General features: G+C 38.7%; 1 protein-coding gene across 1 annotated transcript in view; it reads right to left on the bottom strand.

Moving 5' to 3' along the window:
* LOC143332710 (copine-9-like) overlaps window positions 1–24,875 on the bottom strand; it is a 159,908-nt gene that overhangs the window by 27,472 nt on the left and 107,561 nt on the right. The window contains exons 8-16 of the mRNA XM_076750460.1: window positions 24,465–24,528; window positions 18,369–18,472; window positions 17,637–17,741; window positions 15,525–15,566; window positions 11,504–11,579; window positions 11,140–11,193; window positions 10,887–10,948; window positions 9,160–9,206; window positions 5,817–5,998 (exon numbers count right to left, since the gene is read on the bottom strand). Of these exons, the coding sequence (XP_076606575.1) occupies window positions 5,817–5,998; window positions 9,160–9,206; window positions 10,887–10,948; window positions 11,140–11,193; window positions 11,504–11,579; window positions 15,525–15,566; window positions 17,637–17,741; window positions 18,369–18,472; window positions 24,465–24,528 (736 nt within the window). The remainder of the gene's footprint in view (window positions 1–5,816; window positions 5,999–9,159; window positions 9,207–10,886; window positions 10,949–11,139; window positions 11,194–11,503; window positions 11,580–15,524; window positions 15,567–17,636; window positions 17,742–18,368; window positions 18,473–24,464; window positions 24,529–24,875) is intronic.

The raw sequence follows: 24,875 nt of genomic DNA, 5'->3' as shown, positions 1-24,875 counted from the left end.
ACTGTTGACACAAAGCAGGATGGAGCCATGGATTCATGCTGTCTACTTCTAATTCTCTCCCTGCCATTTGCATGTGGCAGTAGAAAATAAGCATTATCAGATCAGGAGACAGCTTTCAAGTCTTCATCCATCTAGTTTTGGTAAACATCTGCCCACTGCAGTCTCAGTTTGGAGTGGAACCCACTGTGGTCTTCTGCTGCTGTAGTCCATCCACTTCAAGGTTCCATGTGTTGTGTGTTACTCTTCTGCACAGTACCATTACACTGCCTGCTTATTTGAGCAATAGCTACCTTCCTGTCTTAACTCACCGGCTCTTTTGTTTGTTTGTTTTTTGCATCTCCAGCAGCATGGAAATCAGATCACAACCTCTTGACTGTGTCTCCATGCTTGAGTTGCTGCCATATGATTGGGTAGTTAGATATTTGTATTAATGAGCAGCACCTAATTATGCCGTCACTGAGTGTGTACACATTTAGAGAACAGGCCAACATAGCATTATCACCAAGCCATGTTCCTCGCATGGCTTAAAGTTGTCATTTGTCTTGTTGGAATAAATATGGGATATATTTTTCACTATATGTCCAAAAAGCACTTTTTCTTTTAATTCCCAGTACTTCCACAAATTTCGTTTGTATTTGCACTTAAGTCTGAATCACTCAGACTGCTTTGTTCTGCCTGAATTAGTCAGCTCTTGAGACTCATCACTGAGGCCAGTATGTGTCAAACTTTGAGAAACCCACTGAGCTCCTTCTTCAGTGAAAAAGAGGGTGCGTTGCAGGAAAGACAGATTACATTTCTCAGGCTAAAAACTGACTAATAACAGACATCTTAAGCCTCAAGTGTCCTCAGATTCCTTTTTATTCCTTGAAATATTCTTCCTGCATCACCGTTGTCAATATGCAGCTCATCGCTGCACCACACATCCATCCATTAATCTCCACAATACTTTTTTCTACCCAGCCAAGTTATCAAGGTGTGGGTTCATTCAGAAACACCCCTCAGTTAGTCTCTCTAAAGAATAAAGAATAATCAGAAAAATATTAATGTTCTCTTGCTTTTATGCATTACCTCTTAGAACTTGAGGGCCACAGAAAGTGCACTACTACTTCTTAAAAGGTCCTTCAGCCAAATAACACTCAATTATACTTGTGGATTCAATAAAAATAATAGACCAAGTTGTTCAGTAATTGCAATTTTTAGCTTTGCATCATTCACAAATGAACTGTGCACAGACGGTAGCTGTAATCTAGCTAACATGTACCTGTGTGTTCATACTCAGTGCAGAAACTCCATTTCTTCATGTTATCCCCCTCCAGTGTCTCTCCTTTCTCCTCCCATCTCTGTACATGAAGCAGATTCATAAAGCCCCAGGAAGGACAATTTCTTTCTGATTATTTAATAGGAACACCTAAACTAAGGTTTGAATGGAAATTTGACTGAAAGATGAAAGAATGTTCATATTATTCTCTGAAACCTTTCTTTTTGTTTCTGTGAGGCTTGCTCCCACACTCCTCCTACACTGAGCATTTCAACTTGATGAATGTTACCTGTTCATGAGTCCGTGCGTATTTTGATCACTGAAATAATCATTGCTTTCACATTTTCAACATTTCACAGTGCAGAGTCTGAAGTTAGTCAGTAGGTGATGTCACACTGCCAGGTGTATGACAGGAGATGTTTGACCATCTAATCTAAATCAGGGTCTGATCTAAAGACCCTGATGGTAGCTTTTGGAATGTGCCAGTTTTCCTTCACACACATAATAATACTAAAAAATAAATTGGCAAGCTATGATGCACATCACACCGATACACCAGATTCTTCATTAAAGCAGCTATTACCAATATTTTACATTAAAAGTGAACCAAATGACTACTTGGATGTACAAAGTGTCGCTCATACTGAGCAACCTAGAGAGAATTATCACTCGAATTTACAGTTCCCTTAAGTTCTACAGAGCTTTGTAGCTTTACAGCTTATGGATTTGGCTTTATGGCCCACATATTCACAGTTCTGGTTCAGGCTCACCACTCTCATCAGTGTTGTTTCTTGCGGCAGCAGGTAGTTGTTTTCAGAGAAAAAGCTTCAGACTTATTGTAAAATACCTGCCCAGCATCAAACAGCGGACAGACACAGTTAGCAGCTAGCTGGTGAACATAGTGGAGCCTTTATTGGAGAGTGACTTCTGAAAGAAACTCAGGAGTTGGCGGAGACCAAAAGCAGAGTTGAAAGGAGAAGGACTATTGGGCTTATGTTCATCTGGTGGACATTCCATTACACTGTATTTCTTAGTCAAAGAAGTGTTTTCCTGTTTGGAGACACTAAGATAAAATAAGTCTGGATCAGTCATAAGTTTTGTTTGTGCCAAAATAAATAGTCTAATCTAAGAACAAGAAAACTGGCGAACACAACAGGTTTTGTTTTTTTTTTAATTGTTGTCAAAATTAGTACATACATGGAGTGTATACACGTATGTATTCATGCTGACAGTGTACTATTTTGACAATTGTCAGACAAGAAATTGGTTTATCTTTAAATGCTGTACTTCTATGCATGATGCATGGTATGCACTTAAGAATGACAGTGAAAGTGAAATTGTGCAACCCTCCTGTCGGTTTTTTGAAGTCTTACCATGAAACTGATACTTACATTAGTTTTTCAACATGTATCTTGTCACCTTATTAAAATAATACTAATACTACATCATTTTTTTGACAAAAATGATTTTGTTTTTGCCTAAATCAACTCCTTATGATGCTGCCTACCTCTGGTAAAGTTTTCTGAAAAACTTAAACTGAAATATTATTATTATATTATTTTATTAAGGTGGCGATCTGGAGCTATCCATCACTGTCCACAATGCATTGCTTTGAGTAACATATCCATTTCTGCTTTGTGTTGCATTTTATTGCTGTTTTAATCTGCATACTGGCATTTTTTAATACGATATATTTTCTTATTTTTCACTGTGTAGGCACTTCAGACTCAAAACTTGAATAGAATTAGCATAGATTGTGAGATGAACACAACTGAAGTGTTTGTTTGTCAGGTCCCTGGTGGCTCTGGTAAAGGCTGGATTTTCTTTGCATAGTATTACGCAATAGTCAGATAGTAGGAAAACATTTTGCTTAATGGAAAAGAATGATCGAACATGAATATATAAAATGCCCTCTTCTACAGAGCAGGAAAACGGCTGCTACATATCACCATATCTAAACAACATTCAGCATTTAAAATCACCAAATAATGATGAAACCTTTTTTCAAATACCATATGTCAAATGACTCTTTTGCGGTGACATGCCCAGAGACTTGCTGCTCTCTCCCACTTTACTCTGGATTACTTCCTCTGAGACTCAAATTTCTGTTTAATAATATATAACTCACTAATAACTTAACCAATGTCAAATTCATTCATAAAAGACAAATATTTTATCGAATGTCCTAGAGAGGGAGAGAACACTTCATGGTGTACTCCTAATTTGCAAATATGAGCTATCTAAATTGCATATGTTCCTTGTTAGTATTAATATATACAAGAACTGCTGGTTAATTAATTATTCTGACCTTTATCTGAACCAGGGATGTGTCTAATTATAGAGGCCTTGAGCACAATGTCAGCGTCTCTTTCTCATTTTATAAACAGCAAATGCCTGTACAGGTTATTATCTCACTGTACTCATATCATACAAGGGCCATATATTACGAAACAAGATACTAAAACTTGGCATTCGATGAACTCTAGATTACTCGATGTGCTCCATGCAGCATCCGAACAATAGATTTGAAATTAGAGTTGCCTTAGCATGACGCAGCGCCAGGATTTGTCACGCTGCACTGAACTCTAATTAAGAAACCTGATCGAGAGGCCGCTCACATGGAAAGGAGCAAAGTTACAAAAAGTAATGAATCTAGACAAGACAGATGCTGACGCTGTCTTCTACCACTGACTTCTGACTGGGAGGGAGCTACAAGTATCATGGGATTTGACAAACCTGATTGAAAAGGACAGTTTCAGGTCAGAGATAATTTTCAAGGCCAGTAATGAAAGAGCTGAGGTGTGTCACTGATATGTTCACACTCGTCTGAAAAGATCTGCCCATATTATCATCTTCTTAAAAAAACTTATCCTGCAGCCTTGGAACAGCACCAGATATAAGAGTGTCCTTTTTATGTTGCTCTCCCACCCACTGTTCTCCTTACGTCCTCTAAATTAACTGTCCAGGGAGACAGTGGTTTTGAATCCAAGGCAAAGTAATTATTTTGTAATTTTGCTGCTTTGCTAATTGCTATTGTTGTCATCTTATTGGTTTACAATGCTAAGCTAAGCAGTGCATCATCAAAATGCCGCTCTGTGTTGCTGCCTATCTGTCTGCTCTCTATTCTTTCACCATCACTTTCATACCATCAAACAGACGAACATCTTTTCACTAGACGTACAGCGTGATTCAAGATGTTTTCCTCCTCCCACCTCTTGTTCTTTTCCTCTGCCTCAGCAATCCACTTCACAAGACTACTCGACAGTGCCTACAGATTGTGGGTTTATGTAACCTTTCTTTTCATTGACTTACAAGTTGTCCTGAGTTGAATAGATACATGTGGTTCGGCACACTGTGTCCTTGTGTGCATGCATAAAACAAGGACCCACACATAAAAATGTTCCTTCATAGCATTAATAGAGGTTGAAACTTCACAGAGAACCATTAACTGAATGTAAAAACAATGACATGTTACAAACTCTGGAGGTTAGAATAATTTATCATCAGTCCTCATCCTTGGCCTACACCAGTCAAAGAATTATAGAATTATACAGAATTATGCCCAAAGAAAAACAAAACAAAATAATCTCAAATAATAATGGTGATTTTGACAGAAGACCCCTCAATGAGACAGGACCATACAAATGCTGGGGCCACTGGAAACCATCATTTTAGATTACATTATGTGTTAGCATTGCATACGGCCAGACAAATCTGCAATTAATCAAATTACTATGAACTCTCTGTGAAGAATTTATCATAACATTAAGTCAAAACATAGGCAACACAATAAACCACTAACTGTTCTCTTTTTTCACCTGATAAATGTTAAATCCAATAGTCACTGTTGGTTATTTTCCCACCAAGTCCAACCAGCTAGTTGCTAACTGTGTCTGTCTGATGGTTCATGCTTTCTTTCCAAAAGCCACTGCCTGCAGAGGCTAAAGAAATGGGGGTTGATGGGAGTTTGGAAAGTCAAAACAATTGTCCAAAATAGAATAAAATACTCTGCACAGCTCAAGGACACTGCACAGTAGGGGACTCTTCTCATTTGATCCTTGGTCATGTAAAAAAGCATATGGAGAGATGGAAAGCACTTAAATCCAAGTTTACTCTTACTTACTTTACTCTTGGATGTAAGATTCTGTTTTTGTTTGTTTGTTTGGTTGGTTGGTTGATGCTCCTTTTTGCCTTGACAGGGATTGAATGCATTTTTGCTTGGCCAAAGCCAGCCTTGAATAAAGTCCAAAACTGAAGCGGACAGATGGACACATTTGACTTTCTAGCAGTGATTTAGTCAGAGCTGACACAAGTCAGCCACAAAGAAAACCTTTAAAAAAGCAAGTTCAAGTTGGCCAACTTGCTTCCTCTGCTATTTGAATAGTGTGCTCAACATGTGAAACAGATCGACTGAAGGTTGTGTTAGTATTCCGTCCAAAAAAAAGAAGTACCTATTGACTGAATATCAAAAAATGTCTTGTATTTCTATCTAAACAGACAACAAAGCTATCTTTTCTCTCTCTCGCACTGTCAGTGTTTTGACACCAGTGGCTCTTACCAGTGGGAAGGCGTGGGAGATCTTGCCGTCTGGGGGGAGTTTAGCCCCGAAGCCGTATGCTGGGAAGAGTTTGTCACTGTCGTAGTCCTGGATGATCTCCCCCACAGCCTTCAGAGCCATGGCATATGCATTCATCTGATATGGACTCATGTAGTGCAGTGAGGTGGGCTGTGATGGGTTACCTGGAGTAGCACCACCACATCACACACACAGACACACACACACAATGCAAAGGGGATATAGAGGCATTTAAAAAGGCATGACCAAGCACTTTATGCATAGTCTTTCATCTGATTATGATAAATAATCAGATGAAAATATTAAACTCATGGTCATTCAAGTTAATGCATCATCATGAGCAAAATAACTCTTTAGTGTTAAATACTGCCATTATGGGTACATTAGCCATTTACTGACATTCTGACATGACTTTTCCAAACATTCATTGCTGGATGCACTGTGATTTCCAAAATTATGCCCCAAGTTTTGAGGGAAATGTGGTCTTACTTTTCTTAATATTTATTATTGCAAAAGCAGAGGTTTGTAGTCACAATGCTATGGAGCGTCAGAAGGAACATGCAAACAATGTGATACATTTTGATGGTTCTGCAGTAGTTTTGCATTGATTATACAGAGATAAACACAGGCACACACAGGCAGCAACAAAAAAAAAGAAAGTGTTTCCAAAAAATGTTAACTGCCCACAGATCTTTTATTTGATACAAAAACTGTACAAATGTGCATCAGAATACGCTTCATGACCCATATTGCATACTCACAGTCAATTAATGTGAGGTATATTGTCACTCCATTGCGTGGCCTTTTCAATTGAAGTCAAGCACATTTAGTATGATTCATTATTTTTCTGTCGCTAAGTAGTAAATGGTGTTTTAGCTACTGGGTATGAATATTAAATGCCAAAATACTGTAGTGTAGCAAAAAGTCTTAACTTTCATCTGAATCTCACAGTCTTCTTCAGTAAATGGAATTGCCTCAGGTGTCTACAAGTTCCTGTGAGTTAAGGTTACTTTGCCACTCTGCTCTTACCAAGGTCAAGAAGTAACCCCTTGCTCTAATTCCTTTTAGCTTTTGATATTATCTGATTTTGTGCTGAATGAGGCATACACTGGAGGTCTTATTGTACCTGCTGGAAAAGACTGAATGACAACTCCATGGCCCATTCCTATATCAACTGCCTTGCACTTCACTTCAGAGTCCACTATCAGTCCTTGTGAAGTCACAGTAACAGCTGTAGAGGGCTCTCTGCATTAAGAGGAGGGTATTACAGCAATAAACAGGTCTATTGTGGGACACTTGCAGCTTTTCAGCACAAACACTCAACATCTATCACCATGGATACTGACACTGCCTGCTTGTTCATTCAGCTGTTCAGTTACATTACATAGCCTTTCCCTGTATTCTCCTTTTGCTTGTGCATGGTATGACAAGCTCACCAGAAAAACAGTCTCATCCTCCTGAGACCTAGCCTATTCATTTGTGTCCCCTGTAGTGGACATTTGGTTTTGGTCTACATCTTTTGAGTCATTTGAGCCCTACTAAGTCCTGGTGTGCTCAGTAGAGGACATCCAGGCCTTTCCAATGATATCTCATGTGTTTGGGTGGGATGAGGGGAACTTTGTTTTGCTGAGACAAAATGGAGACTGCAGCAAAATGCAAATGCTGGGAAAAGAGAAAAGACAAGTCAAATATTGTTAAGATGTTTTTTTTTTTTTTTTTAACTATGGTAATCATATATTTTCTTGTTTATGAACATGTAAGGAATCATAAATTGGAGTCAGAGTTCACTTAAACTTTTTGTTAGGAAAAATAATAGCAGTGTTATGAATGTTTAATAATGTCAATTTTGTTTAGAAGTTCAACATAAGACACAGGCCAAATGTTCAGTTTCGTTTAAAAAATGTAATGACATTCTTGTTTCCTTGTCAGCCTATTATGATTTTGTTGTGTTATGGTAAAATCGTTCTGTTAGTCCACTACAGTGGACATGCTGTAAAATCCAAAATAAAAATATTTTTACAAAATTCTAAATTGTGAGTTGTTGTTTTAGCTCCAAAGAGGCAGGAAATCACAAAAAAACAAAATAAATTGAAAGATACTTTTTTTTCCTTGGTTCTCAGGAGAATATAGGTTGTTTTGCAATTCGGTCATCACGACCCATATTTCCATTTATCGTGAGGGACCTCTTGTGGCTGTACTAACTATGACAGGAGCAAAGGAGGAAGTCATGTGACCTAATACAAAGAAAATTTGCAAAAAGGATGCATTTGGGGGAAGGTAGGGTGGATGGGCCAAGCAAACACAGGACTTTCACCCTGGAGGTGAAGTTACATAACGTACAAACGTTACATCATGTACGTTACAGTAACATGCTTATTTTAACCCATGAATTTTTCTTAAATCTACCCAACTAGTTTTGGTGCCTAGACCTAACAAGTACTTTTGTCGGCTAAATCTAAGTAAACTGTGACCATTAAAGACATAAGAACAAAGATTCGCCTTTATCATACCAGGGTGTCACTGGTACTCTTCAATGGTGAAGTATGTCATTTTGGGAATCATTGGCAACTGACCTATTCAGCCATTTCGGTGTAAGAATGTGTTGAGTATGTCCTTTTGCTTTTTTTCAGATGGCCAAGGTACCCAGAAGCACACTGACCTTTGTGCTTAAATGTTTGTGAACAACACAAAAACAGATCTTTTTTCCCCCGTCCCACCTCAAGTATTTTCCTCATGCAATAATAAAGCTATCCTAGAGTAAAGGGATAAGACCTCTCAGACTTGCAGTGAGCAAGCTAAGCTATAGTGCTAACGTTAGCCAGTCTTTGGGAAAATTTCTGCTGACCTGTTTGATTTCAGTTATGCTTTGTTCAGTGCTGACTACATTATGGTAACAAGTTGGTAATCAGTGTTGTCTATTATGGTTGTAAGAATGAAGATGTCTTATCATGTTTGTTTGGAGGTGTGACTGCAACTGTTTACTGTGTAAATCTACACATCACAGGTGGCCCCCACTCATGGAGAATGGGTCAAATTCAACTTTTTGCCATATTTGCTGCAATAAATGTACCGTGTATTGTGACTATTAAATAAACAATTTTAAAAAACATGTTTGGTTTTGCCTTCCTGACAGTAATACTTGTGTGGCAGATCAATAAAATGCTACTCAGAGCATATGTATTCATGATTTGTATGTACAATGACAATCATATATTGTAGAAATATTACCAAGGGGACAAAATCAAATGTTATAGGTAAAACATTTTCACTGAACAACTGATGTGTGGACATTTCCTGCATGCACAAAGATGTAGCGCTGTCCTACCGTTGGATGCTGTGAAGTCTATGGCCACGGTGAAATTGAGTTGTGTCCTGGTGAGAGATTGAGCACATCAGTATCATTTGAAACAGAGATGTTAGGAATGTGCCAGTATCTTCAGATGGGAGCACATTTTTACAGCTGTTCAGGCCAAACTGAAAAACTCATCAACGGCTCACTGCTGTCACTTATAAAGCACAAGGCAGGGGATCTGCACCGTGATTCAACCAATGCGGGCTTCTCAAGTCTATTAACAGTGCTGTCAAATTCTAGTGCTGATAACCACAGTTTTGTGCTGATATTCATAGCAATCTTTCCATTTGACTCATGCTGAAGACTTGCGTTTCTCCAAGAGTTTTATTCATATCAGACAAAATCACACACTGTATTCTGTATATACTTTTGGAAAAACAATGGTATTTTAATTTGTGAATGGGATTCTTGCCATGCAGGATCAGAATAGTATAAAATTGACTTCAAGATCAACTTGCCGAGGCTTGTAACTTCACAGAGGACATCAGAAAACAATCAAAGAAGGCAGTAAGGATTTCTGAATAGTGAGGTGCATCATGCCCTGTCAAAAGGATTCTGGTGAGATACAAACTAAAGTCTCTAAAAACTCTTAAATAGCTGAATTTAATAATTGTTCAGTTAAACTTTCTGTAACTTCTGTTTCCCAACCGAAGGTCTAAATGCCCTGCAGGGAATAACATTCTTTTTGAAGAATAATGAATACTTTCTTTTGTTATCTAAAAGTAGACAAATGTAAATATACTTAGTCACTACCAGTGTGTCAGGGTTTTTAGTGCAAACCCCCTCACAGGGTCCACAAATACCCAGAAAGAAGAAGAAGAAGAAGAAGAAGAAGAAGAACAACAACAACAACAACAACAATATGATTTTACAAAGCTCAGCCTCTGCAAGTTTGTCATTTTTATCCCAATGAGTTTAATGCTTATCCAAATGCCAAAAATGCCCCACTGTCATATTATTGTCAACAGAAAAATTGACCATGACATCTGATGAAGCTCACTTTGTTAAATTATGACATGCTTTGGAAAAGAGAGGAAATCATTTCCTGCATGAGATGCCACTGGAAACTTACTGAAGTAAATAAATGACAACTTGTATGGAGAAAAGCTAAAGGTTCGGTCATTTCGATCACCTCCAACGGACTTGATGCAATTAGTGGATTCGCTCATGGAGACAAAGTAAATCCACAGATTCTTTTGAAAGTTCAGCTTTGATGAACTTGATGTGTAAATCCATGCTGTAGAACAACATCAAGCCATGGCAGTGTTGGCCTTTGAGGATGGAGAGCCCAAAAGGGAAAAAGCTGCAGTGGCTTATTATCTGTGTGGCATCATTTACTGTTATTTAACTTCCTCCATCAGAGTAAAAAATATTCCACAAGGGAGCAGTGGTTTGCCGACTGTCTTTGAAGGAGGAGTCTGCGGTAACAAGTTTGCTTACTGACCGACATGCTCTGGGAGCTACTGTGCCTGACTGGCGGTAGCCCAGCCAGCTCGCATTTACCAGCTACAGCAGTTCACCAACTAACCCTGTGAGTAAGCCGAGTCACTAAGACTCCAGAACCAAATATTTCACAGAGACCTGCATATTTATTTCACTACTTTGTGTTGTGAGCAGGCCTTAAAACAAGCAAAACCCTGCCATAGTCCTTTGATGGCTTCCTGTAGATACTGATGAAACATTACAGACTGAGATCTTACCCTCCTCTGATGAAGTCGACAAATGTGTATTCTGACTCCACTTTGAAAGACAGCAGAGTCACCTTGAAGACGGAGAGCGAGTGAACAGAGACGGAGAAACAAACAAGAAGAGAGTAGAGAACAGAGAGGTAGATTAGAAGGAGGCTCACAGCAAACACCACCCATTTACTGCTTTGACATGTAGCTGCTGCTATGACTCATGTCCACGAAGGATGAAGCATGTGACAGCTGAAAACACTGCAGCAGGTCTTACCGTCCCCGAATTGACATATTTCTTCTTCTTGCCTTTCTTTTTTGGATTCAAAACCTTGACCACAACACAGAAAACAAGAAATCAGTTTTTGAACAGAGCTGAGCAGAAATGTGTAGTTATTCAGTGCATGTCTAAGCTCCTGTGGGTGGATGTCGATAATATATCGTCCTCAGATGAGGGCTGAAATTTAAGATACAAGAAATATTACTTCAATGAATAATATATGATGCTGTCAAGGAACTATTAATGTTGTAGCAAGTAAATTTTTGATATCCTTTACACATTCAGGAAAATAAAAATTTAGGAGGAAATCTCAGATTCTTAATTTGTTGTTCAAGTTATTCTAGCTTTTCTTGCATTTTACCTCATAGACATTGAACTGGCTTTGGCCTCTGGACAGTTCTCTGTAGCTGGTGGTGAACTCTCCGATGAAGTCATGACTGGAAGAAAGATTGATTTAGACAGGAATAAACACAGAGACAAGAAAGAGGAAAACTGTTCTACTATATCATTAACATGATTCCTAATTCCCTATCTGCTGTAAGAAAGAATGATCACTCTAAAGCAGATGATTTCATCCAATAAAATTCCCTTAAAGGTCCACGGTGTAGGAACAGGGATAGAGGGATCTATTGACTGGCAGGCAGAGTACATTATATTATATATATCAGAAGTATCTCCTCTTTAGTGTATAATCATCTGAAAATGAATTGTTGTGTTTTTGTTACCTTAGAATGAGCTTTTTTATCTACTGTGGCAGTGGGTCCTTTTCCACAGAGTCTATTATGTTTCTACAGTAGCTCAGAATGGACAAATCAAACACTGGCTCTAGCACTAGAAATAGCATTTTTGCTATTTTTAGTGGCCACTGTAGCTTCTCCTCTACGCTTGAAAAGGGAGTTTGAGGCGAGGGGTATTCAGTTTGTTGCTGTCTGCAGTAGACGCCACTAAATCCTACACACTGGACCTTTAATTAAAGGGCAATGAGACATAAGGAGTGTTCTAATAAATCACTGATGGAACTAAGCTAGCAAAGTTACAGGTTACTTTTAATTTTAGTTCAACCTTAATTGGGCTATCTGATTTAATACACATCATTCATTCTGATGATATCAAGGATCATATATTAACCTAACTGCAGAGAGATGACCTAAGCGATTATAAAACAGCATTTGAATTTGAACATAATTTTATGACTTCCCCAGTGTGTGGCCACGTCCCTTGATCTGTGCCAGATTGAAAAGAAAGAAGGTTTTCAGGACTTCAACACATTTCATGTGAACACGAAATAAATCCCCTGCAGCACTATCGTACTTGGAAATATCATCTCCCTCCATGCCCACAGATCATCTCTGCATCTCAATATATCACCACCTGAAGCTGTGCATGACACCAACATTGCCTTTATAATGCTGGTATTTAAAGGGGACTCCTCAAGGAGCAAACAACGAGTTCATCTCGCAACAGGGAAAGACGGAGGATGAATATAACAAGGGGGGGAGAGAAGAAGCAGAAACAAAACAAGAATATGAGAGAGGTTTGATAAAGAATGCGACAGGGAAAATGAAAGAGAGAGGACTAAAGCAGCAGACAAAAGAAGAAGAAAGGGGAAGCAGTTTGTGATGTTTAGTAATGTAGGTCTTGGTTAGTTTTCTGATGTTGTCGTGCATGTGGATATGACGCACTGTCTGATAGTCACAAGATGTCTGCCCTCCTCCTCTTTGCCTTGAAATACCCTGTGTCACCTAAGAATTATACAGTATATATTACTCTAACATACCTCTTAAAACATTTACATTTTAAAGGATTATGTAGTTGTTAATGAGATGCTCTTGCTTCAGTCACTGCACAGCCTGTTCATTGTTCTTTTACAGAAACATTAAAAAGTTACACTTTAAAATTAGGTCAAAATGAAATTCTGATAAATCATAGTTAACCTGGCCCTTGACCCTCCTCTCCACGTAGTCACAATAGCCACAATGAAAAATCAACCATCTTGCACATTCAACTGATGCACCTGTTTTTCTGGTGTGCCTGATGTTCCACTCCATCACCTGTCTTGGAGACCTGCTGTGCAGTTTTAAGGTGCAAAATTAGTGCTTCACTGTAGGTGTGAGGGTTTGAAGTAGGATTTTAAATGTTACAGTAACTTAACTGCAATAAATTAATTAAAAATGATATAATGGTAATGACAGCACCCACTACACATATTGTATGTTTTGGTTTACAGTTAGTCATTAGTCTGATTTTAACAGTGTTGTTCAATAATTTCAACTATGATCATTCCTCCTCTCCACTCAAGTGTAGCAGTGCTGATAGCCTCAGATACCAGTTTGGCTTGTCTATCAATAATTATGGTCACTCCCAAACACATTGTATTTTGAAGTGGTTCATTAAGCATTTAAATGTTGCTCTACTGAATTTCAATTGCAGAATAGGAAAGTGTTTTGGGTAATCTGATGTATTGGAACCCATTTAGACCACACAGTCCTAATTGGAAGCCTGTGTGTACAAAGAAACGTAAAAAGATACTTGTAGGTAAGCAAGACCGTGGGAGCTAAATGGACTGTTGTAATGTGAGTTACACGAGAGATTTCTATCCAGGCTGTACATCAGGCTGCCTTCATACAGCTGTTGGATTGGCCTGGGCATTGGATTGTCTATTATCAGCCACCTTCTGTAATCTGGTACCATGTAAAATAACAATCAGATCAGTTAGTGTAGTTATCAAGGGGAATTGATGTAGTAGCTCTCTACAACTAGACTCTCTCTGATCAATCTTGTTCTTAATTATTTAATCCCATTAAATGATCTTATTCTCTCTGCATTCAGTGGACAGACTGGTCAGGGATGTGCACACTTGGTGTAGGGAGGCAATTATCATTACCAAGCAAGGGGAAAATGCCCACCCCATTAACTCCAACATTGCATAATTTGCACGGTTTGTTCTTATCTGGTTTGCTGACATTAGCTACTGGTAGGTCTTCATTCAGAAATCACCTGATTTAGTACAGAGTTTGACTGAGCTACGTAGCTGTTGATGGTCAGTAACTGTAGGCTGACTGCTCGTTAAGCTGCAATGTCTGGTTTCCTGTTTCTACACGTTAAATACTGAATATTAGACGTGCAGGTGGGGAGAACTTGGAATTTGGGGGATGTGAATAGTGAATTCTAGTCCCTTAACAAAGTTGAATATTGAAAGCAACGTAGCAAGTAATATAACTAATTGCTTTTGCCATTCAGTGATTAATAAAGTAACATAATTACGTATATGTGATGAGAAATTTATTACATTTTTCAAGTAACATGCCCACCTTTTAATCATTGTGCAATGGTTCTCCACAGATATCTCACAGCAGCTCTGTTTGTCCATTTGTGAACCATTTGACACAAATGTATTCATCAAGTTCATATTTCATATTAGAATTTTCACCATTTGCCTTTCCACATCTACAGGACACCCTGGACATGTTTGTTTATTCAAATTAGTATTAAATATATGTATAAAAGTGAGATGCCACAGCAGAGATGCTGACTTATGTACTTCTGCCTTCACTTCATCTTTGTGTAACATTCACTGGAGCAGAACACTGGGTTAAATCACCTCTGTATGAAAGACAGCGCACTCCCTGCGCTCTCTGCGAGAATGATTACACAGGAGTTTACAGTGACTAGAGCATGCCCCTGCTTTAAAGTTACAGCCTGAAATCTGCTGTAATATAATCAAGCTCCCAGTGATAATGGCTTGTCATCAAAATAAAGGATAATACATAATGCCTGGGAAAGCAAAAACAGAATTGTTTGCCAAACTTAAAAAAAAACAACTGACTGTGCAGATATGCAACATAATTACCACCTGATGACTGTCAGAGTGATATTCTTTGCTGGAACACTGCAAGACAAACATTAGCTTCCTCCTATCTGGCACATTGTGGGGTAGGGATTTGGAAATCTGGGACTGGGGATTTATAAAAATACCACAAGGATTTCAAATGAATCCTAACTGAAATTTATGGACAGCAGTGACACAAGGCCAGCATGAAAAACCCACATGAGGTTTCCAATTAAGCCCACCAGTGAGTAACCCACTGCAACCCACTGTCAGTGAGAGAGAGATGCTATGGCAGTACTGCGCTCGGCGCTCATAAACCCTGACCTTTTGTCCACTCAGCTGTAACCTTTCATCTGCAACTTGTTTGTGATTTATCATCCAGCTTGTGTCAGTGGGTGGAGGCTCCACCTGTTGTAATACTTAATAATTTGACTGAAAGAAGTACCCTGACACGGAACAAGGTTTGACATTTGAGGGGCTTGTACTGGAGCTGAAAATGAATAAGGGAAAAGAAAAAAGAACAAAAATAGAGATAGCGAGAAAGAGAACTTACCTCCCGTCTCTGTCCCAGTCATAAACGTCCACCTTGACCGTCCTGGAGGGGGGTAAGACAGACGGAGGTGAAATTCACAGAGAGGAGACAGAGAGTGTGAGGGTGAGAGGGAGCAGCAGCAGAGACGGAGGACAGAGACTGACAGTGGGACAGTAGACTGTAAGTAAGACTTTTCTTGGCCTTCACATCAAATAACGTTCCACATTTAAAACCAACGGAAACCAGTTCAAAAGGATGCCTGCACCATACAGATTAATAATGTCAGATTAATAACAATGATTGACATAACTGAGGATTTTAAAGGAATATACCATTAATTTGGTACTGATTCTTATATGCAATACAGACACTTATTATTATATTCCATGTGTAACCCTGAGTGACTCTCATGCTCCACATCACCCACTTCATGACATGGATTAGTCTAAGGATACACACACAGTACTTGAATTTGTGAACTGAGTTGACTCGAGCTGCTCCTCAGCTCTAAGGATCCTAATTTAAAGTGAGGATCTGGTTGTAAAGTTAAAAAACATGACTTACATTTAGTTTAGGACACAGTTTATGTACAATGTGAACTGATGGTTTATGGCCGGTGTAAGTACAACAATTTATGTGTTTGTGAAACTGTTGCTGCTTTGCCTCCATGTTGGTCTCAATAACACCAGCACTGGCCTGAGACTAAAAGCACGGCCGACTGCTGGCATTATTCTGACCACCACAGACCCCAGTCTCCTCTTGACATTTTCAGCGTACTCTGTCATTACATTTACTTTACTTTACTTTTGCCATACCAAAGGAAAACAGCATTGTAAGAGGTCTGTATTTCCAGTAGCAGATTAAGGTTTGAAAAATGGGGAACTCAGTCTGCTGGGTAATGAACTCTGGAAACTTTGGGCAATAACGAATCTAAAAAACACTGAAAGCTGTTTTCTAAACTGATGAAGTCCTAAAGTTAAAACTCTTCCTAAAAAAAATAGTTAATCAAATAAAGTGAAAAAAGTACTTGATTATTTTTTAAGTATTCAATTATTAAAAATGTTTGTATAAATAATAAATAATAAATAAATAAATAAGAAACCAATAAGGAGACATATTCGAACATTGCTGATAGGGCATTAATTAACTTTTCATAATAGTTGTCTAAACTCAGTGAACAACCCTGATCCCAAAAAAGTTGGGACGCTGTGTAAAATGTAAATAAACACAGAATGCAATAATTTGCAAACAAATAATAACAATGGATTAATGAAGTGTTCCTGAGTCCATTTAAAATACTTTATACCATCATGTGTTCACAAAGTGGTGAACCTCTGTCCATCCTTGCTTGTGAATAACTGAGTATTTCCAGGATGCTCCTTTCATACCCAATCATGATACTATCAGCTATTACCAATGAACCTGTTTACCTGTGGAATGTTCCAAACAGGTGTTTTTGGAGCAATCCATTTTCCCAGTGTTTTGTTGCTCGTGTACCTGCTTGAAACATGTTACTGACATCAAATTCAGAATAAGTACATATTTGCAACAATCGATGAACCTGGTGATGTAAATGATTAAATATATTGTCTTGGTACTGTTTTCAATTGAGTATATGTCAAAAAGAATTAGCAAATGATCACATTTTGTTTATTTATGTTTTAAACAGCGTCCCCACTTGCATATCGTGTCTTGTTTCTTGTTAGTACAGATGTAATTGCGTTTCTTATGATCTGCTCTTATCGCTTTATGTCACATAGTCTGTGTCTGTCATTTAACATCACGGAACCATGTTGAAACCTAATGTCAAACCTAGTGTCAGACCTTAATGTATGCGGTATATGAAGTCTTTAGAATGGCTCTCAACAGGATCATGAACATCTCAGAAAATGTCTGATGTAAATTCACAAGTTCTATATTGTATATTTTGGCTCCTCCCTTTTTAGACATCATGCTTATCCTGAATGAAATATGAACCACATTTCATGCCAAGAAGACGTGAAGAGTTTAAAACTGTTTAAAACCAACATGATGAGGACAAGATCATTCATCAGCAGTCAGACTACTCAAAACCCTTTTGACACTGATAAACTACAATAACATCCAACCTCCGACCCCCATGTGTCCCCTCACCTGTCATAGTCTCCATTACAGAGTGCTCGGACAGGGATTGTAAACGGCTGCCAAACAGGGTTCAGATTGTTTTTGATCACCTCAGTCTTGTGGCAGATAGTGAACCTGGAAACACAAAAAGACAATTCAACATGGTGAGGATAACAATTCTAAAGACCTTTTGTTGGAAACAATACAGATTAAGCTGGGATAGACAGGAAATCTCTCAAGAAATGTCCAACAGTGGTTTAATCTCCACTCCCTGTAGGATGTAATATGTAAAGTTTGTAAGAAAGGTAAAGAATATGTGTGTCTAATATTTTTTGCCCCCTGGGTGTGTATTCAAACTTAGCTCATTCAGACACACAAACAGTCTCTCGAAATACATCTCGACTGAATAAAGCCTTCAGCATGAGACAGCAGAAACAGAACAGGCTCACAGAGGGTTTGATCCTAAACTGTGTGTCTGAAACGTTGAAGACTACAGTAAATGCAGATAAGAACTTTCTGTCTCAGTGTCAAAAAAATCTATTAGTTCTTCTACCATCTGATGGTAAAGAAGTTTTCAAACCCCTCAAGGGACCGGACAGAGAAATCTGTTGGCAGAATTTCAGCCGCTGTTAGTGACAAGGGAAGAGTTATGAAAGAGGAGCTGCACACTCGCCTCAGCTGAAGGACTAACAGATGGACCAAACAGTAAAGTTTCCACAGACATTTAGCAGACACACACGCCGAACAAAAACACACACTTACGTCCCATCCTCATTGCTCCGGTAGAAGACGAGGAAAGGGTCAGACTTGCCAAAGAAATCCTTTTTATCCAGCTTGTTGGCACAGAGCTGCATGGTGGCTATGTCCTAAGAGAGAAACCACAGTTTATTTTTGTGCCTTGTATTCATTTTATCAAGTATGGTTTAGTTCAATCTTCCAGCTGGACTTTGAATAAATTATGATTTTTCACCATACTCACTCGTCCACTTGGACTTGAGCCTTATCTCTTTAAGATCTGACCTTTTCAAGCCTATACAAAAACATTGTGACCTGTTTCAGACTGAAAAGCTGTAGGCTGCATGGGACATGTTTGTCTTTAGACAGTGTCCATGGAAGATTTCACCATCCAGATGTGACGCTTGTACTCAGTTGCCAATGTATTAGGTACACCTGCTCAGTAGAATCAAACCAAATAAAAATAAAATAAAATATATAGTTATTTATATATGCATATCCTCGTATACACACAGAAAGTGGTACAATAGCTAAGACTAGTATTATTAGTAGTATTAGTATTAAGATAACTTAATAAATTGACAGCTGAGTGGAATTCAGTGGTAGAAAGTACATTTGCTTAAGTGCTCTAAATTTACTTCAGTATTTCAGAGAAAAGTGTACTTTTTACTCCACTACATGTATTTGACAGCTGTAGTTATTATATTGTTACAGATTAAGATTTTTCTAAAGCTTAGAAATACAAAAACACTGTTATAGGATCAAAGTAGCGGTTCCTCATCTTTTTTTGCTTGTAATAAAGCAGCGTGTTGTTGGGGCTCCTTATGTTTCAGATGTTTTTCAGTTGTTAGTAGCTTCACCAAAGAGACATTTCCCCTCAACATCGGTGATGTTTCATTTGAATAGCTCACTTGAATATTCGAGCCCTGAAGGGAGCCAATTATCCAACATTTCACAAAACAGCAAATATTAGATAAAAGTCCAAAAAAAAAACAGACAAATTGGCAGAAATTTGTTGTTTATTCTTTTCATCCTCCATGAATCATCTGACAATCCCTCAAATGTATCTTGTGAGCCATGGAGGAACTAAACTAAGGTATATATATGTATGAAGAAATGATTGAAAAACAAAATCAAAACTAGCTCCATCTCGAGCAGCTACAACAGTAAAATGTTGTTTTTCCATTGATGCATCAGTATTTGCGATCTAAGAATGTAATATACATTAATATGTCAGTCACAAAAGACGTTTTTCTGCTGTATGAGTACTTTTGATGCACATTTTGCTCAGAATCTTTCTGGATTTCTTCCATCACTGGTGTACTTGACTCACAAAGAAAGGAACGATTTGGTCCCACTTCTGCAGTTTTGGTTTAGACAATCTAATGCTACATCTGAAGCCACATCTGTGGTAATGACACGTGCAGATCTTTCTTTTCTGAAAACACAAACACTATTGTACAAAAATTGGCAGCTCATGTTTGAAGGTTCCTGTGAAAAATAAGCCACATAGCTGAAAATTGTGTTTGTGTATACTGAGCATTGCATGTGCTCTGTTCAGCAGTCATAGAGCCTCAAACCCACAGTGATGCAAAATTGTAATGTGTATGTGATTTACAGGTGAGCAAACCAAAAAATGAAACACAGGGGTGCAGTGGATTTGTCTGGGACCTCAAATTGAGGTTTACAACCACCACATGAATATGATCCAATCAGAATAGTGCTGATCTGTTCATGATATGCAGAGAGAAACCAGATGAAAAATATCATCACTTCCATTATACATTTTCGATTGGATGAAAGATGTCCATTAAAATCATAATTTGATTTTTCATTTTTAGCCATCAGTGATATTTCTTTTTATTTTGACAATTAAACCCCTTTAATGGACTAATACCATTATAATGGTTATTGTTAATTATAGTTATTATTGTCAGTACTGCACACAGCAACAATAAGCCTCATGCTGCGTATACAGTGAGACACTGGTGAAAGAAACTTAAACTAACAACACACAGAAAACAACATTTGAACTCAGCCTGTCTTGTTTCTTTTGGTAAGTGGCCTGGTATAAGTGCAAAATTGCACTCTCAGGAGTCCATATACACATAGTGGACTTGGACTTGCCTCCATCTTGTCTGTTATTTTATAGTATCAGGTCACGTTGTTGTACGTTTATCACTTACTCTACCTTGCATCAGTTTGACACTGACATCTACAATAATGTATGAGTTGTAATGTGTTCTGGCAGGTTTATCTCAGCCCCAGGGCCCTCTTCTATAAAAAGGTTTTCAAGCAATGTCATCATGAAAACAAACAAGAATAACTTGAGAGCTTATGGGGAGATCAACATGAAGAGCTGTTTTGTGCCATAAATTGCACAAACTGCAAAAGTAATTTGTGGAAAATGTTCAATATCTCAAGGAGCAAACCTCCTTTTGAGTTCAGAATTAGCTGTTTGCATCAGAACCTTGGAATTTTATAAGATGGTGGATAGTTTTGCACAGAAATTGGCAAGGAAGAAACACGTTTTAAGGTAAGACAGCTAACAGTGCATATTCACAGCTGTTTAAAGAGCAATGCCAAAGGCTCTATGATCAGTATTTTTGTTTGACATGCATTTAGAGTTTCACCGTGTGACTTGCTGACAGAGGTGGAAGATGCGCAATAAGTAAGGTTTTACCTGTGTACACTGTAAGCACCTGAGTTTTTGGACTAATGCAAGACATCTGGATTATATCTAATGTCTGACTTCTTCAAGTGCCATGAACAGCAATGTCCATGTACAGTAAGTATCTCCCTCTGAGACATCTGTCTCATACTAATCAGGTACAAAAGGTGAAGACACACTGGTTTGTTATCAATATTAACCTTAAATAAAACTGATATTTAATTTGTGACATAAAACTAACCACAGATGTTTTTCCAGACACAGGCCTCATGAACCATAACTAATAAATGTGAATGTAAACTGTGAGTTCTGAGTTCCCTCAAGGATCCTGCAGTATACCATCATCACCGCCGTACAGCCTGGGGTATTAGTTCAACTCTCCTGACATTCATATGCATGATATGGTTTGAAGAAGGTTAAACTTAATTCTGCGTATACATTACAGCAAATTACTCCCTCAATATTCAAATCATTACCAGCATGGATGTAATTGCATATGTTTGCATGTAAAAGTGCATACTGTAATACCATGGTGAGCACGTTTGTGTGTGGTGTTTGTGTGCTTGCATGTGCTTCTCTCTTTGATTGCAGTGTCTAATTATTTACCCACTTTGGCAAGAAAAGAGAACTGTAAGACTCGATAAATAATTCAAGAGAGGCTCTCATCATCACTTTGAAGGAAAAGTACAAATTCACTTTGCTTCCACTTGATGCAGATGACAAAATTATTCTGAAGTCTGTGCAGTGATTTAAATTTACTCGGCTAAGTTAAAAATGGAAACACACAACGTGACTGTCATGAGTTCAGACTGTAGTGCTTAACTTTCTAACCCCTGTCTCAGACTGCTCAGATAACCGAGCCAGGATAAAATTTTTAATAGACTATAGCGTAAATCTATGCTACTTTAATACATTTTGAGAGTAACAATATTCACCTAACTTTTCAAATTAAAAGCCCAAACAAGCTGTTCAGAATTATTGGCCTCAATGTCAAAATGGGGGCACCAGTAATGAATTAGCCTTGATTTATCAGCTGTGCTTTTTGGAACCAGGAACACTGCTTACCTAATGCCTTGCTTACCTAAGAGCCTACTGCCCAGTTTGTTTGTTTTTTAAACTCTTTTTGTGGAGGAACCAGGCAGGGACGCAAATAAATTAAGTTTAATAACTAGCTTACCTGATTCATCCCCTTCCCCTTTGACTCAGTTTTTGCATGATCCATGACAGACGAGTACTACAGCAAATCAGCAGCCATAGACCAGGAGCTCCTTCTCACTTCTTCATACAGTCATCTATTTGCAGATCAGCAAGCTCCTGAGGTTCCACAGTCCTATCCATCTCCTAACATCTATCCCCGCCAGTGAACTAGGTTGGGCTCAGCAATCCATATTCCCCAACGCTCTCTGCTTTCAGCCTCTGAAAACCCTGCAATCGGCATCTCCCCTCCAAGAAGCTCCAGGTGAAGATCCCATCTTCAGTGAGAGATGTTGTCCCTTCATGATGCCTCTCTCTGACCCACCCTCAAACAGCTACTCTGTGCCTCCTCCAAAGAACTCAAAGCAGTTATATTTGCCTTGTAATGTAATATCATTTGTTATGCCTTCCCCAATCACAGGTCTGAGCTGGATGACTACTTGTCATTGATCCGTAATCTGGCCTTTCGGTTTCTTGCAATGGACTTCAAACATACCACACTCTTTTTGCACAAGCTGCCATGTGCCTGTACCAATACAACCACATAACATAGTGGGGGAAACTAGATCCTGAGCTGTATTGCCATTTTTTCATAGCTCGCTCTCCTGTAAATGGTGAGCCGTGTGGTGCATCATCCAATGCAGCCAAAGCATGTACCCTCACCACTTGACTACCTGCTGCTGCACCACTGTCATTTTCTGTAGCCTGCCCACCACAGCTCCCCTGCTGTGTTTCACCAATGAACCAACCAAACCCAGCCAACCACAATCAACCCTCTTTTCATAGGTGTGGATGAGAGATTAAGGCCAGTCCTCTTCCAGGGTGAGAGGGCAGTATGCAATAACTAATGGATTAGAATACAATGCTTCAAGCTGCCAGTTCTTCAACACCTGCTCCTTTTGCAATGGAGCAGATTCCAGACCAACTTGTACTCGTTATCCGACCAAGCACAGTCTATGTATGTATCTCAATTCACCAGTTAACATAAATGATCTAGCTACTGCCTTAAAGAATCATCCCAACTGGCAGCTAATAAATGTCCTCATATAAGGTTTTCCTCAGAGTTTTCATCAAGGTCTGCAGGTTACGCCAGATTCCCCCTACACATACCACAATTTACTCCTTAATAAAGAAGTTAAAGAAGCATTCATGACAGGTTCATTTTTCAGTCCATTATTCCAATTGGCATAACTGCTGGGAAATATTCTGGAAAAAAGACACTCATCATAGACCTGTCATCCCCCAAGGCTCCACCATCCCAAGCATCAGTAGCCTAATTGTGAGTCCTGACTTCTCCATGCAGTATTCAACAATCTATTTTGCCATCTCTCTAATCTGTTTGGCAGGCCAAGGAGCCTGGTTGTCCAGGCAAACATCACCAATACTCAGTGCCAACTGAGAGAATTCTCAGAATTTCCTTACTCATTTAAAATTTTGGTACCAAATGCCAACTTCGAAGTCAATCCTTCTTGTCATACCTTCATCTACTTCACACTTGAAAAAGCATGGACGATGGAAAACTAAAACTGTGGCTGAATCACTACTTTCCGCTCAGGTTATTTGTCTACTTTCATAGATAAAGATTTACAATCCATGTTCTCTCTGGCATTATTTGACTTTCTACACTTCTCAGAGTTCACTGCTACTACGCTAAACTACCAGCAAGCGCAACACACAACCATATCTGACATTGTCAGCAATTCTTCTGACTCTCTCATCTACCACCTCAAAATGCAGCAAGGCCAACCTGCCTGGTATACCTCGACCCATCTACCTCCTTTGATTAGCTTCATTCCTCAGTCCATTAGGATCTGTGACTACATAAACATAAGACTAGCCAGTAAGGGACCAAGACCCTGTGTTTTTCTGAGACAGGCTACATGCCTCTAGTTTCACCACCACTTTCGCCACATCTTATCCAGATCCAACTGCGCAGTGGCAACCTTATAGAAACTTATATAGCATAGTCTATACACCCAGATGAAATCCTTTATCACAAACATCATACAAGGCTCAGCAAGGACCACTTTTGGAGTAGGCGATAATAGACATTGCAGCAGATTCAAAGCTTCTGCCATGCAGTTTAACTTTATTATAATGTACTACTAGTCTAGCCTATTGTCCACTGTGAATATATTTTGCACCTTAAAATATGTATATTCAAAAGTTAAAAAAAAACAAAATAGCAAGGCCTTGACCTCTGTGTCCTCAATGGTCGGCCTGGCCTGGAGAAAAATGGTGAATGATCTGATACTGACCCGGCAGTTACTGAGCTCCTCGGCTGTGAAGACAATAGTTCCACATTTCTTCCCAGGAATCCCACTGAGAGAGAGAGAGAGAGAGAGAGGGAGAGAGAGAGAGAGAGAGAGAGAGAGAGAGAGAGAGAGGCAATGAAGGACCACAAAAGCAACAAAGACTCATCCTGCAGTTATTTGGGGTTGTATACTGTATGTTGCTACAGGAAATAGTCATGGTAATTTTCTGCTTCAAAACAAATCGGTGCGGGCCATTGATATCAAGATATCAAATAATACTTAAAAATGAATAAACATCAATAATTAACAGCAACTTGCTCTCACCTTTGGTGTTAAAGCTTTCACATAAAGTAAAGCAGGTACTCAGAATTGTTACTTTTGTCAATGAAAATTATAATCAAACATATTTGGTGA

Source organism: Chaetodon auriga, chromosome 2, assembly GCF_051107435.1.
Source record: "Chaetodon auriga isolate fChaAug3 chromosome 2, fChaAug3.hap1, whole genome shotgun sequence".
NCBI lineage: Eukaryota > Metazoa > Chordata > Actinopteri > Chaetodontiformes > Chaetodontidae > Chaetodon > Chaetodon auriga.
This window is presented reverse-complemented; position numbering and strand designations above follow the sequence as displayed.